The sequence below is a fragment of the Athene noctua genome, chromosome 2, assembly GCF_965140245.1.
Source record: "Athene noctua chromosome 2, bAthNoc1.hap1.1, whole genome shotgun sequence".
Taxonomy (NCBI): domain Eukaryota; kingdom Metazoa; phylum Chordata; class Aves; order Strigiformes; family Strigidae; genus Athene; species Athene noctua.
The window spans coordinates 52,428,453-52,442,726 of NC_134038.1; the positions used below are offsets into that span (position 1 = coordinate 52,428,453).

At 35.3% G+C, this 14,274-nt stretch overlaps 1 protein-coding gene across 3 annotated transcripts in view; it reads right to left on the reverse strand.

The window, feature by feature from the left end:
* Nucleotides 1-14,274, reverse strand: part of MIB1 (MIB E3 ubiquitin protein ligase 1) — an 82,944-nt gene that overhangs the window by 40,299 nt on the left and 28,371 nt on the right. For all 3 annotated transcript variants that reach the window (XM_074899097.1, XM_074899095.1, XM_074899096.1), the window contains exons 7-12: nt 13,374-13,557; nt 12,919-13,063; nt 11,617-11,750; nt 10,482-10,589; nt 6,537-6,734; nt 3,958-4,109 (exon numbers count right to left, since the gene is read on the reverse strand). In XM_074899097.1, the coding sequence (XP_074755198.1) occupies nt 3,958-4,109; nt 6,537-6,734; nt 10,482-10,589; nt 11,617-11,750; nt 12,919-13,063; nt 13,374-13,557 (921 nt within the window). The remainder of the gene's footprint in view (nt 1-3,957; nt 4,110-6,536; nt 6,735-10,481; nt 10,590-11,616; nt 11,751-12,918; nt 13,064-13,373; nt 13,558-14,274) is intronic.

Sequence of the window (14,274 nt, forward strand, 5' to 3'; positions counted from 1 at the left end):
CTCACAGAGATTATATTTCTTCTCCAAATCAGCTTGAACAAAAGTCTTCTTTCAAAGCATTTTCTGACATAATACTTTAATAAGAGGTTTTAGGAGCATGCTTTTTTTTCACTCAGCTTCAACTAAGCTTCAACCTACACTTACTGTCAGAACTGCAAATACGAAAGCAACAAAAAAGTAATTGTACAACTCTATTACCTCACAACTTGTCCCTGAGAGCCTCAACAACAATACAAGCACTGAAGTCCTTGAAACACTCCTTAGCACTGAGTACAGGTGAGAAAACCCACCTTTCAAATACATGCTTAAAACATGTAAAAATTTAAATGCCAACCAGGTCAAACCATCTGCAAGTCTAAAAACAAGGGAAGATCTACCAGTTAAAGACAACCATGGGGAAAAAGTGTAATTCCATTTTAAAACAGTCTCCTATTTGCTAGTTTAAGGACATAAAGATGACTTACTCCTTGCTATTGGACAGCAATATACAAAAATCTGCATCTTACCCCAATTATGTTAATTTTTTGATTTAAAGTCCAGCAGAATTTATTGCTGTGAAAAACTAGTCCTACGCATGTGCAAAGTCAGGTCAGCTCTAAAAGCAGCCTCTATTTAAGATGCTAGATGCAGTGTGAATAAAGCTCTCTTCACAAGATACAATGCAAAGCTAAAACTAACTGGGGCAACGGATATAAAATACGCCTACACTTCACAGTCATGTCTTCAGCTCAAAAATCTGAAGTCACAGGTATGAGAGTAGATCAAACATAACCAAGAGTTGATAACATGGAAAATAACCAATCTGTACAGTATTTTCAAATTTTACTCTCCTTTTTTCTGTCTGAAAAAATCTCATTAACACTGAAAAGGCAAAGTCTGCCAAGCTTTGAAGTTCACAGTACTTTGAAAAAACTCAAAAATAAATGCACTTTTAATACAACCAACTCAGTTAATCATGAAGAAGCGTTCGATGTATTAAACACAGCCTTAACTTCCCCACACATAATTTCAAATTTCTTTTTAGCTCTCCCATGTACAAGTTTAAAGCTACCTACAACATAAACTGAGTAATATCCAATCCACATTTCAACATTACACATCAACATGAAAAACGAAAGTTCCGTTTCTATACCAATTCACAAGGTGCAAACAGAAGCAAATTATTAAAAGGAAAAATATTCCACTAATAATAGTGAATAATAGGATGCTCTCCAAAACACACTATACCTTAGCTTCTGAAAAATACTACCAAACTGTCATGAAAGGTTAAGTGCTGAGAAATATCTAAGGTATCTGACATAAATATTATAAGAAAGATAGCAGTTTATCTAATATTCACATCTTTAAAATAGAATACAAGTATTAATTTTCATATGAAAAATTTAAAACTTCCAAATGTTCTCCTCAACACAGTTTGTGTGGGTTTTTTTCTTAAAGATCTATCTCCCTATTGTTAGTAAAGGCCAGAACTGAAGCAAGAAGCAGAATAGGTTTTTCACTGAAAATGAAATTAGTTTCAAACACCTATTTGATATCAACTATAAAAAATTCTATAGAAATCTAGTTCACTTTATTGTGGTATCCATGCTCTTAGCACAGGCATTTATTTTATCGGTAACTAGAAAGATGGATGTGGACTTTAACAATGCTTACATACATAGTAAGTATTTTATTTTTATAAATGTAGATACACTACACAGATGCATACACGCTTACATACATATATGAATATATGTTTAACTTCTATAAAATAACATTTCTGTATATATTTCTGTATTTGGCCTTAAGGAGAATTTAGTGCACTATATTCCATATAAGGCACCAACAACTTGAAGCCACAAAAACTCCAGTTTAGGTGCAACAGGGAAACTGAGATTATGAAAGATAGGTCCTTAAGTAAGGGTTCAAGCAGAATATATTATGTACTGCTTGTGACCCACACTAGCTACAAGCTAAAGTTCAAGCGGTTATTTTTAACAGTGTTTTAAATAGCTTGTGCTTAGTGCATTTGACAGATTAGTAATATCCATCATTCTGTATCAGATTAGAAAAATGAAGCAGCAAATACGAATTCTTTGGTTTCATTCAAAAAGAGGTCAGTGGTAGAACTACAGAATCAAGAATGAAATAAATGACCATCACTAAAATCTTAAAGAAAATAAAACTTAACTCCTAAATGAATCAAATTATTATCATTTTTTTTGTCCTGGCCAGAAAAAAAAGTTGAAAATTTTTCAAAATAATTTTGCTTTTATTTTAATTCATTTTTTCCCAGGTCGATGTGTAAAATATCTAATTCGGAGAACAATGAAACTACTACTTCTCAATGAACAAATAAAATGATACAAGATTCTCTCTCTCTTTTTACATGCTTCAGAAGCGCTCACAGTTTTAGATGCAAGTGAAAACACATGTATGGGGTCAGGGACCTACACAGGGTTCAAATCACTAATACTAGAAAATATTTTCCTGTTCTTCCAGTAAAAGATTTTGTAAAGGAGAGGGGACTTTGGGAAAAATTGCACTATACCTCACATTCTGCCAGCTGTCAAACTGACCCAGTCTGAAATACAACTTGTATCCCTCCATCAAATAAAAAACTTCCAGCTTCTAAAGCATTCACCCACAGAAAAATCTTCAGCATCCCAATTAAGAGCTTTTTTTCTCTATACATTTTTCCTGCATCTCACAACAGCCTGATGAAAGCATTGCAGAAAAAAAACTAACAAAAACCCCAACCCTATTTCAGTAACTGGAAACAGTACTCCTGGCAAATGCAGTTATGTAAATATGGAGAATTTGCATGAATTGAATAAGTTACCAAGTCAGACTTCAAAGAATTGCCTCCTGAATTACAAAAATAAGCTCCCTTCACTAGGTCCTCGACAAGTTCTCCTACAGACCTTTTATGAACACTGTAGAAAACTGTAAACATTTATTGTTCCTATCAACACTTCCAATCCATGCTTCTACTTTGTGAAGTGTGCTTCCATTGCATAAACATATATAAAAGCTTATGTTTACATTTTAACTATCAGTCTTGATGGCCATATTCTAAAAAACTTACCCAGATTTTATTCCCATATATTAATACATTAATATATAGCCTTATTTTCAGTTTCTCTCAACTGAAAAGTAGCAGAATTTAGTGAAGTTAAACAAGTTAACACACACATCTCTTCTTTCATGGAAGCTATCCCAAATTCTCCACCACACAATTAACATATCGAAATCTTGCTAGACTGACAGCTCTGAAGAATACCATTTATCCACAACATAATAAGCAACCAGCAATACAGCAAGTTTTCCATCAAGTTCTATCTATGCAATATAGTTTTTGAAAGCTGTCTTAACTGAAAATTGAATGTAGATGTATAGCATGCAGCTAGCACAACAAAAACATACCTTAAAACTAACTTCTTCAGATAAACTGATATATAAAAGCCAAAATAAGAAGTTCCTTCTACACATACTTTTAAGAAAACAAAAATTAAATGTTTCTTATACTGACAAATACAATTTAATACAACAATCCTAAAATCACTTTATTACTGCATGGTTTCTTTATTATTCACAAATATTTTTTTCTTTAAAACTCAAATCCCTTACCCAATTCCAGTATCTGAAAAGGGAAACGGTTTTACAAATCCTATCTTAAGATCTTACTTAATAATTTACTTATAAAAACATTTTTTGGCAAAATTTTACAGCCACCATATGATATTTCCCAGGGATTTGGAGTTACCTGAATACAGCATTAAACTAAGAGGACTAATAGCATCATTGTAATGAGAGCTTCCCAGGTATTAGAAAGACGCACATCTGAGCAACGTCAAAATTTAAGAAGTAACCGCATGTAGGTTTAAGGATGTTTTGGAAGAACGCCGTAATTCTACCCTCCCATGCACTTGTTTTCCTTTTATGGTAATAAAATAATCTTTAAAAACAATTTTTTACCTAGGGTTTCCTCTTAGTGCAGCATGGTGAAGAGCATTAAACCCATTGTTGTTGGTGATAGTAACATCTGCTCCAGCTTCTAACAACACAGCAAGGATGTCATCACGCTTTTTACTTATTGCATCATGAAGTGGAGTGTCACCTTCAGAATCCTAAAGCCAGAAACAGCTTTCATCAATTTTTACATTAAAGAAAAAAGATGCTACAATATTACTAGGAAAACTGACTACACAAACACAAAACAGCTCTTCAGACCTAAATGCACTGCTGTAATGTAGAGTTCAGAGCAAGTTACTTTCTGATCTTGCTCTGGGTTTTGCAAACCCTTCAGTGGATTATCCCACCCAGGGCTCCAGTCTTCTGTAACTACGTTGCTACCAGAACTCAAGCATGCCTTGCATCTGACTGTACTGAAGGCACTGGTGCAGACATCAACTTCTCTAAGCCTCGTATCCAGAGGGAGTTGATGTCTAAGTTACAATTTGTGAGTAATAGAAGGACATCAACAAAAATTAACATGAGTTTGAGTGATGAAAGCTAAGACTGAACCAGCAATTAACCATATAAAAGACAATACCAAAAAGACAGTGTGAAATAAAAGCATAGCAAATCAAAATAAAATGCAGTCCAAGTAATAAACTTAGGCACATCTGTTGTTTTAACTGAAGCAGATCATTTTCCATGAAGCAAAGGCTAATGTCATAAACAGTACTAAGCTTTTAAACTTGTTATGGCCAATACCAGATTACATTACACAAGGTACGTGAAAATATTTCATAATTGAACAGGCAAAGAATTTATATTTTTAGCTTGACATTTTTCAAATATCCCAAATAAGGGAAAAATACTTTTTATTCCTAGAAACATTTTGTACATTACTTATTCAAGGACCCAAATGGTTGGACTGAAAAGGAATGCCCTAGACTAACAATGAGAAAACACATCCATTTAAGCTTATTTGCTGCTATATAGGCAAACTCTAGATTTATGCTTCCAGTAAAATTCTAACACCATATAAGTCAGGAAGTCTTTTGTCCCTGACACCAACTCAACTGCAAACTAACACAGGAACTGAACATTCTAGCAGTACACTAGTATGAAAATGAATCTTTACAGTGAGAATCCAAAACTGCTAAACAAAAAGTGCCAGAACACAGAAACACTTGAACCAGTGTGAACCACTTTGCCAAAACTAAATTATGTAGCTCTTATTTAGTTTAATTGATCATATTTCCTGAATTTACAATTTAGAGACTAACATATGTTTCTGTTTACACAGTAAAATGGCTTGAGTAGCAGAGGGCTGGCCAGTTAAATTCCAGTCATGCCTCAGTCTGACTCTCCTGTGCTCTCATCCACCAAATCAATCACCTACTGACATTTGCACATTGGGGTTCCTCAGCACAAATGCAGGATCTGAAAGTTCATTATCTTCAATGACAATTATATTTTCCAGATGGAGTTTCATGCACCATTCTACTGAATTTTTCAATCCAAAAAGACTTCTATAATTTCAAGTCAGACAAATCCATTTTGGCTACCCATGTATCATTATACGCTACACAGTCAACCTTTATTGGGCTCAACACATCAGACCCCTTATTATATCTACTGCTCAACAGATACTATACTGGATGGATGTTACCTGGCTAACAGCTCAACCTTGGCGAGATAACACAGTACCTAAAAAGCCAAGTGGAAGCCAATAAAGAAACAATCGCTGTATTGACTAATTTCAAGTCTGCTCTTTTTTTTTTATATGGATATACAGCCTGGAAAACAAAATAAAAATCACTGATTACTGACACGGCAAAACAAGGAGGTAAATGTGTTACTACTGCATATCTTGATTTGCCAAGGAGATTACAGATTTTATTTTCTGTTGCAAGCCTCTTCAAACTTAGACGTTCTGACTTGCTTTACTAATGCACTGCATGCGACTGCATTCAGCTCATGCAGAATGTGGATGTCTGCTTATTTGATAGCAGGTTTCTACTTTACCTTCTCAACAGGAGGTTGCACTCACATATCACAACTTCCACCACGTTCATTATAGATAAAACTCCCTGTGAAATTATGGTACTTGAGGTCCTATGCATGAGGGCTTTTTTAAAATGTTCTGCCTTTTATCTAAAAGAGAATCTGGCTAAATAGTTCTAACAATATTAGGTCAATTCTGAAAAATGGTCTCTTTTAACAAAACATTCCACAGTATCACCAAGCAAAAAATGCAAAGCTGTGCCTTACAGAAGGAGCAAACAGCTGAGGATTCAATAGAGGAGTTAATCTGGAGAGAAAGTTAAAAATTACAGGTAACTAAAGTCTGAAAATACTTATTAATATTGACTGGCTAGAATAAATCAGGTGCCTATCTAGTTGTCAAGAAAACGAGATTCAATAACATTTTTTTACAGCTGATCACATGTTGGTGTAGATGCTGAGACAGATAACCTCACAAGGTCCATTCCTTTCAAATCCTGTTTTCCATTATTCTTCTGTCATCTACACACAGCATCTATATACAGCAAATCATAAGATTCAGCAGCTAAAAAGTGAATCTACATTCATATTTACTTTACCTGGAGACTAGGATGGCAGCCAAAGTCCAGTAAAGTCTTCACAACTTGCAGATGACCTTTGTTGACAGCGATATGAAGTGGAGTCTGCCTGCGTTTGTTGCGAGCATTCAAATCTGCACTGCCTCGGTGCAAAACCTCTATCACAGCGCCTTCATCACCGAAGGCTGCATGATGGACGGCCCTGTCTCCATCTTTGTCCTAAAGTAGAAACATTAATTTGACCCAGGATGTCACACATTTCCTTTGCATTTAAAAAAGATTAAAAAACTGAAAAATTGTGCATATTTGATTTCTTTAAAGAGAAAGAAAAATTAGACAACTATGGTACCATTCAAATATCTAATTAGAACAATTGCTTAAACCACAGTAATAGAGGATGAAGAATCTGTTCATAAACATCTATGACCTATTATATTCTATACCATATATAACTATCGCCCTGAATCTTTGTGTGATGTGTTCATCAGAAATTCAAATAGATTCAAGTGAGTTTTTACTACAAAATAACTACTGTCAAAAAAAAAGCCACAACAAAAAAACCCCGACAAACAAAACACAACTCCCAGAAACCCAAAAAATTACACTCAGTAACTGAGGGTAATGCTTCCTTGTAACCCAGAAAGCACGACAGATTCCAAATCACAGTGTAAGACAAGAGAATTTTCATGTTCATACAATTAAGCAAGTATTTATTAGGTTTTATTATATGTGTCTTAGTTTTCTGTTAATAAAACTTTTCCAAAGGAAATTTTTGATTGAAATTGAAATTAATTAGAAGTTCTGGTTCTATGATGATGATTTACAGCATTAAAGCTCTGATTACATTCAATTTGTTTCAGTTTCATCCAAACTGAAGGTATGAAAGTCATAAATTTGTCGGTCTGGATTATTTTAACATCCATAAAAGTGGACTGTACTACATGAAAAATTTTAAAATATTAATCAAATATTTCAACATTAATGACAGTAAACAAATCTCAAAGTAGAATGGGAGGTATAGAACAGGTTTTGATGAAACAACAACTTCTGCAAGCTATTTTCTAACTAAATTTTTGTGCACAGGGAAATATGTATTTGTAGGAAGTTTTTTTGACAATAGAGAAATACTAAATCTGTACGGAGAAAATCATGACTGATCAAGGGTGAACTGGACGTCTCTTGTATAAACTTAGTCTCATCAATTTGCTTCCCCTTCAGCAATGTCTTTCAAAAGCTACTTTTATGTGTAACAATTCTAATATACTTTACATCAATGCAAAAATGAAAAGTTCTTAGAATAAATTGTATTTACATAATTACAAGATAACAATGAGACTATTTACAGCATTTAAAAAAACCCTGTAAGGATACTTATCTGCTAATTATGAAATATATCTTTTTGGAAATACGAATTACGATTTTCAAGACGGCCAGTGCAGTAAACATCAGTTTCAATAGCTTTTAAAAACAGTATCCTTTTTATGCCTTCCAAACCAACTCATGCTACAAAATTATTTTCTAAGAGAGCAGGATGCCTTCTCAGGCTCATCAACACAAACAGTCAAAAGAAGTCAAAGTTTGCCCATTTGGAAGGGGAAAGGATCAGAAAGGGGAACTTCTCTGAATGTCTCATCTGGTTAGAAGGATCATCATGATGTAAAGCTTATCAAGAGCATGACAGTAGTGTTATACTCCTACAACATTTATATTCAGAGAGCACTTTGTTTCACAGGTATGTGGTAATCTGTCTTTTCATATTTGCAGTCTGCAATGTACATGGAAATACTTGCCGATCAAACCCCATATAATTTATTAAATATTTTACAGTCTTGACATATTCCAATTTTGGGACACAAACCCCTGATTTTATAAAATATTAAGGTATAGAACTCCTGCTTTAATGAGCAGAGGTCCAAGAAAGTGTGCCTTTTTTTTAGCTCAGCATCAAACCAAGTAATCTCAGGAGCTAAATCCTACTGTGTAGTTTCTACACAATGGCATATTAATATACTTAGAAAAAGCTAGCAACTAATTAAGCGTCTGTACTAAGACTTAGATACACATCTAAATATCAAAAGCACTATATTTCTATACATGCCAACAATATAAGTCAGTACTGTCAACGTAGTAACTGATACCCATTAATTTCTGCAGACTAGAAGACTACACATTTTACCATGTAGTATCTACATCAGGCTTTTTGAGCTCCATCAGTAACAAATTGTCTTCCTACTAAACAGAGGCCCCTTGTACTCTACATTAAGCTGACAGACACATAAGCACAGAGGAGACAACAATGAGAGCATCCCCAGAATATGTGATCATGAATGTATAGGCTCTGCAGCAGAAACTATAGGTGTAAATATATCCAATTTAACTATAAAGCAAGCAAAGTCAGAATTTTTTATCCATTGCTTCCACAATATGGACCACAACGGTGAAGTAAACGGACTAATTGTTTTGCTCTCTGCTTAATGGGATGGCTCTGCTGGGTCTTCACATCATTAATTCACAGACAGCTGGCATTTTTTAAAGCCCAGAACATATAATCATTACTCTAATCATATTATATATGATTAATATTATAATAATGAATGCAATTATACAATTGAGTAGGAATATCATCTTCACAAGCAACTCAAAGTAACATGAAGGCGGCTTGAAAAATCAAGCAAAAATCCCCGAAAATTTGTAATGCTAGTGTTATGATCCTTCTGAAGCCCGAGCAAACATCAACTCCTAACAATTCTACTGCTAGCAGATTACCCTGAAGCTGTTTAAGCAGTGTTTCTACTTCCCTGATGCTTCTAACCCTACCTTATACCAGAAAAGAAAGTATTAATCTACCGCTTAACACGGCAGCTTTGATGCTGTAGTACAGATGAGAAGTAGCTTAGTCTAGTTTAACAGTATATGCTATGTATTGCAGTGAAAGCACTACTTCTAAAATTAAGCTACTTCACAGAAACCAGACCACAGCAAGTATGTACTCCATAAAATCTAAGCCATCTGCACAATTTAGCAGAAAACCGTTATATAAAAGTAATGGTGTATCCATGAATATTTTGGTTCCAAGAACTGCACCACTGCCTCTTTAATGTTTTAATGTAACTTCTGTGTACCAAATACAATAGAACACTAAATGCCCAAGCATGTAAAGGTATTTTTCTGTTATGTAAACAACAACTAGGCACACTATTAACTTCTAAGAATTCTATTAGGCTTAAATTTATATTCTTAAAAGAAATTTGACAGATCCTTCTTGTGCTTCACAGTATGATCAAAGGCTGTGATATCAGTGCATTCTGTGTAAGCACACAGGCACAGAGGCAAAAATCTATTCAAAATGCAAATATCACAGTATGCTAATAGATAATTTTCTCAAACAGGACTACTAAAAAGCTTAAATTAAATCCTTCCACTTGGGGTGAAGTTAAAAAAAAAAAAACAACAAACCCTGAAAAACTGGAAGCAGAGTTGGCAATTCCTACTCAAAGATAGTGTTACTACTTCCTGCTCAAACTTGCTTTAGTTAAGAATGGAAAACTTTCTCCTAACTGAACACTGTATGTAAGAAACATGTCAAGTATCTGAAGTCGGAGATGCAGAATCCAGCAACATCTTTTTCTCTGAATGCCAGAGGCAGTGTGCTAGCCTACTGCATTCTGCTGTTGAAATGAAATAAAGGAAATTAAGAATGGGCTTCATCCACCACAATCACACACTAGCTTCCATAGCTCTATTATATTACCATTATATTTCACTTAATCAAAGGTGCTAAACAATTAGATAATGACCGTTTGTAATACTGTTAGTAGGAGGCTAATTTGGGAACATAATCACAGTAAGAGAAGCAGTTTTTCACTGACATTTAAGAAGGCAACTGCAATAGAAATGTGATTTCCGTATGTAGCAAAGTTTAAAACTTCAGGAAACACAAAGTGTATTTTGAAATATTTAGGCTACCTCTGCTTCCACATCCACATTCTGTTTCAGAAGCAACTTCAAGATGTCGACATGGCCATTCTGACTAGCGGCTTGCATAGCTGTGTGTCCAGCACACTGTCCATTCACCTGGAAGCACATCAACACTGAGGTAAATTGCAAGATACACACACATACCTATGAGACCCCGTAGCAGTACACAGTCAAGTGTGTTAGAAAACTTAAAGCAACAGCATGCATATGAATGTATCAAAATGAACAAATTTTTAGACAGCTGTCTTTCTAGCACATACAGATCATGTCCTAGGTCTTCTCTATTTCATTTGTATAGCATTAGGTAGACTGAAGGAAAGAAGCAAGAAATACATTTATTTCAACCATTAAGACCTTAACAGTAGTTGGATTAAAAACGTTCATCTTTGGGCTACTGTAAAGGCAAGATTTTGAGAACAGGTCTCAGAGTTATCAGTCCTCTACAGTACATTTAACTTCATTTTCTAATTTACGGCAACAGCAAGAGTCAGTCTGAACAAAGAATCATGTACTGTGTAATCCTGAGCTACACATCAATCCTCACAACTGAAGTTTATCTGCAAGAATTACTACTGCTGTTGTGAGAAAAATCATCTGATTGTGTTTTTAAAACATGTTCCCTGAATGAAGTCCTATAATTCTTAAGCATTTTCTTTTAGACTTTTCCGTACTAGGTGATTAAACAAGTTAGTAAAAGGAATCTGACAGAGTACAGATTAAATGACATACCTTGTGAGTTAAAAAAACAAAGCCCACAACAACAGCAGCAAAAAAATCCCCTCAATCTATGCTCCTTCCCTCTATTCCCTTCAAAACAAAAGAAGTTGAAGACCCTTACTAATTGGGACTGTTTGGTTCTTTGCCCTGACTCAGGCAGAGAGAGGATGGAAGGTATTTTAATTCATGGCAGTCAACAGAACACAAAATCTGTGCAGCTAAAAAGGGTGCAAAGCACTATATTCACACTCCCCTAACACATTTCATAGGACAACAAATAGGAGAAGAGACACTGGAATGAGCAATACTACTTCTATGCAGATACTGACTGGAGTATCTAGGACAGTTTTACTTCCTTTGATATTTCAGGTCCCCAGAACAGGTCCTCCCAAAAGAGAACACTCACATCTACATCTGGTCTCTTCAGCAAGTCTTCCACTTTAGCAACATCTCCATTGGCAGCAGCTTTAACCAATTCTTCATTGAGATCTCCAGATTCTTGGGTTTCAAATAATTTCTTCAATAGCTGGGACAATCTCTCTGCAATTATTAAACAAAGAACAATTAAGATTACAACTCTAATTACACAATAACAGAAAAATAACAGCTAAATTTGTCATGTTCCTAAAGGCATGTACAACATAATACACAAACCACCATAAAATGCAGCTGTAGGTTATTACTCAGTTCTGAGTAAGCGCTGCACTCCAGTACCTGTTAGACAGTTGAGACTGTCACATTAGATGCTTCAAGCCAAAGCTGACTGAACCACAAATAGCTTGGCTACCACAAAATATAGAAGGGTGGGGATGAGGTAAAAACATGAGTTTACATATTGATATAACAGGCTTTTTATTATAGTCTTCTAGGGTATATCCTGCCCTCTGTGATTTGAAACACCAGGTTGTATTACTCTTCTAGCTAGTTTTATGACCACTGTGACTTAGTCTTTATTGCAGAAAAATTACTGTATCTACATCTCTATGGGAAAAAGTCTAGAAAGCTACATAGGAAGGTTTCTTGGTATTAAAGCAAGTATATGAATAGGAAAAAACAACTAGCTATGACCAAAACAAGGAAAACATTCTAGTTTAACTGATCTGTGAAAAAGCCAACAACATAACACACACGGGATAGTCTTTCTACCTCGTTATTACATGAATGAGAGCATGTTCAACAGAACTGAAATGTGATTACATAAGACGGAAAATTACAGATCCCACTGTAATTAGTCAAAGGATGTCTGACAATTTTAAGACAGAAATTTTAAGGAAAGAATATTATCCTGACTAACTGCTTGCAACAGATCCCTTGCTTATGCTTGCTATCCCACACCACCTATCAAACAAGGAGTCGCTTGCTACAACCAGTGACACTCTCTTCATGCCTTAGTTCCTATTCCAATCTAATGTTCCTTCCAATCATTTAAATTTTAAAGGTCCTTAGAGCAGACCTCCAGAGACATACCTGCACTGTGGCCAAAGAGAAACCTACATTCAATTTGGAGTTGTTGCACCTTATCAAGATAACAATCACCAACATTCCCATGCTGACCTCCAAGCTTTTTCTTGGGTCTTTTTCAATGGTATAGTATCAGTTAGCCAAATGACAAGACGAACCTTGCACACAAACTATGCCCTTATTAACATTTTTTTAATTAACACAAATACTTGCCATACATATATTACTGGTTATTTTTCAAACTTACCACCAGATGCATTACTTATAGCCGATCCTGCTGATGCCACCTTCGAGACAGCTGCTGGATTATATGTCCAAGATGTCCCACAAACCTCTACCTTTAAGTCGCTGTCTGAATAGATCTGCTGGACCCGACCAACTTTACCTAAAGTCTGCATTAAAGAAAATGTCAAATGCAAATAATACTAAAAATATTTAGAAATATGAATGGTTTATACTAAGTAAAAAAATTTATGAAATCCATTGTTTAATAGCACAGTCACTAATACCTTTAGCTAAGTTTCATCAGGCTAAGCAGACTACACCTGAGCAAGTGTTACACTGCATTTGATGAAATACACCTTCTCTAACTTAGAAGAAAATCACTTTGACTCTCACAACCTCCAGGTATTATTACCAATCATAACTGGAAATATTATACAAGTTTTATCATTTTATGAATCCAAACATACAACTACTCACTGGAAGCATTGCTTCAGCCCACTCTCCATGACCTCTCTGAAGAAGCTTGATCCGCTCTAAGTCATAACATACTTGAACAAGGTCACCCACTTGAAATTGAGAGGTACCTCCTTCTGCACCTTGAGCAGCATCTCCACTTCGGACAACGTTGGCTTTGGTGAGAACAGCTGGATTAAACGTCCACCTAGACGAATCATTTAAAGTAGGTTTTAAACATGCAAAGTGAAATAGATGTTTAAAAATTATCTGTTGGACAAGATTCTGCTTGTATGCCTACAAACTGTCTGCAGTTGGACACTATCATGTATTTGTTGTTAACCATTTTTTGTCCATAAACTTGTCTGTGGCTCATTAGTTGAATATTTCCAGGGTAATCTTCAGAGATGTACCTTTGTAAAAGCAATGAAGAAATGCCCTGCCTAAGGGGAACCAAGCTGACAGCAGTATAATAGTCCTGAAAGCAGCTATACAGTTCATTTATTTTTCCAGGAAGAGAAGGTGATGACTGGCTGAAAGAGGGGAAGATCCAAGCTGTCTCACAAAGGACTAGTCTCTCAGGCAACAACATGGGAAGAACACAGAATTTTGCCCCCTCCCCCCTAAATCAAAAGCGGCAACATTCAGTTATAAAAATACTCTTCAATTAAATGGACATCCTAAATACACCTCAATTTTTGACCAAACGATCCTAATTTGTACTATAAATTTTACTGGTTTAGAGGCATTTAACTGGTTTTATGCTGAGTTATTCTAATATATATAAAATTGTGATCTCTCCTTTATGTGCCATTTGGTCTGGGGTCAACTTTCATTCAGCTATCTGATCTAGTTCAGAAGCATCAGATAATCTCTGTAACGGGCAAAGTCAGGGAGGAAACCACAAGACAGAGAAGCTCCTCTC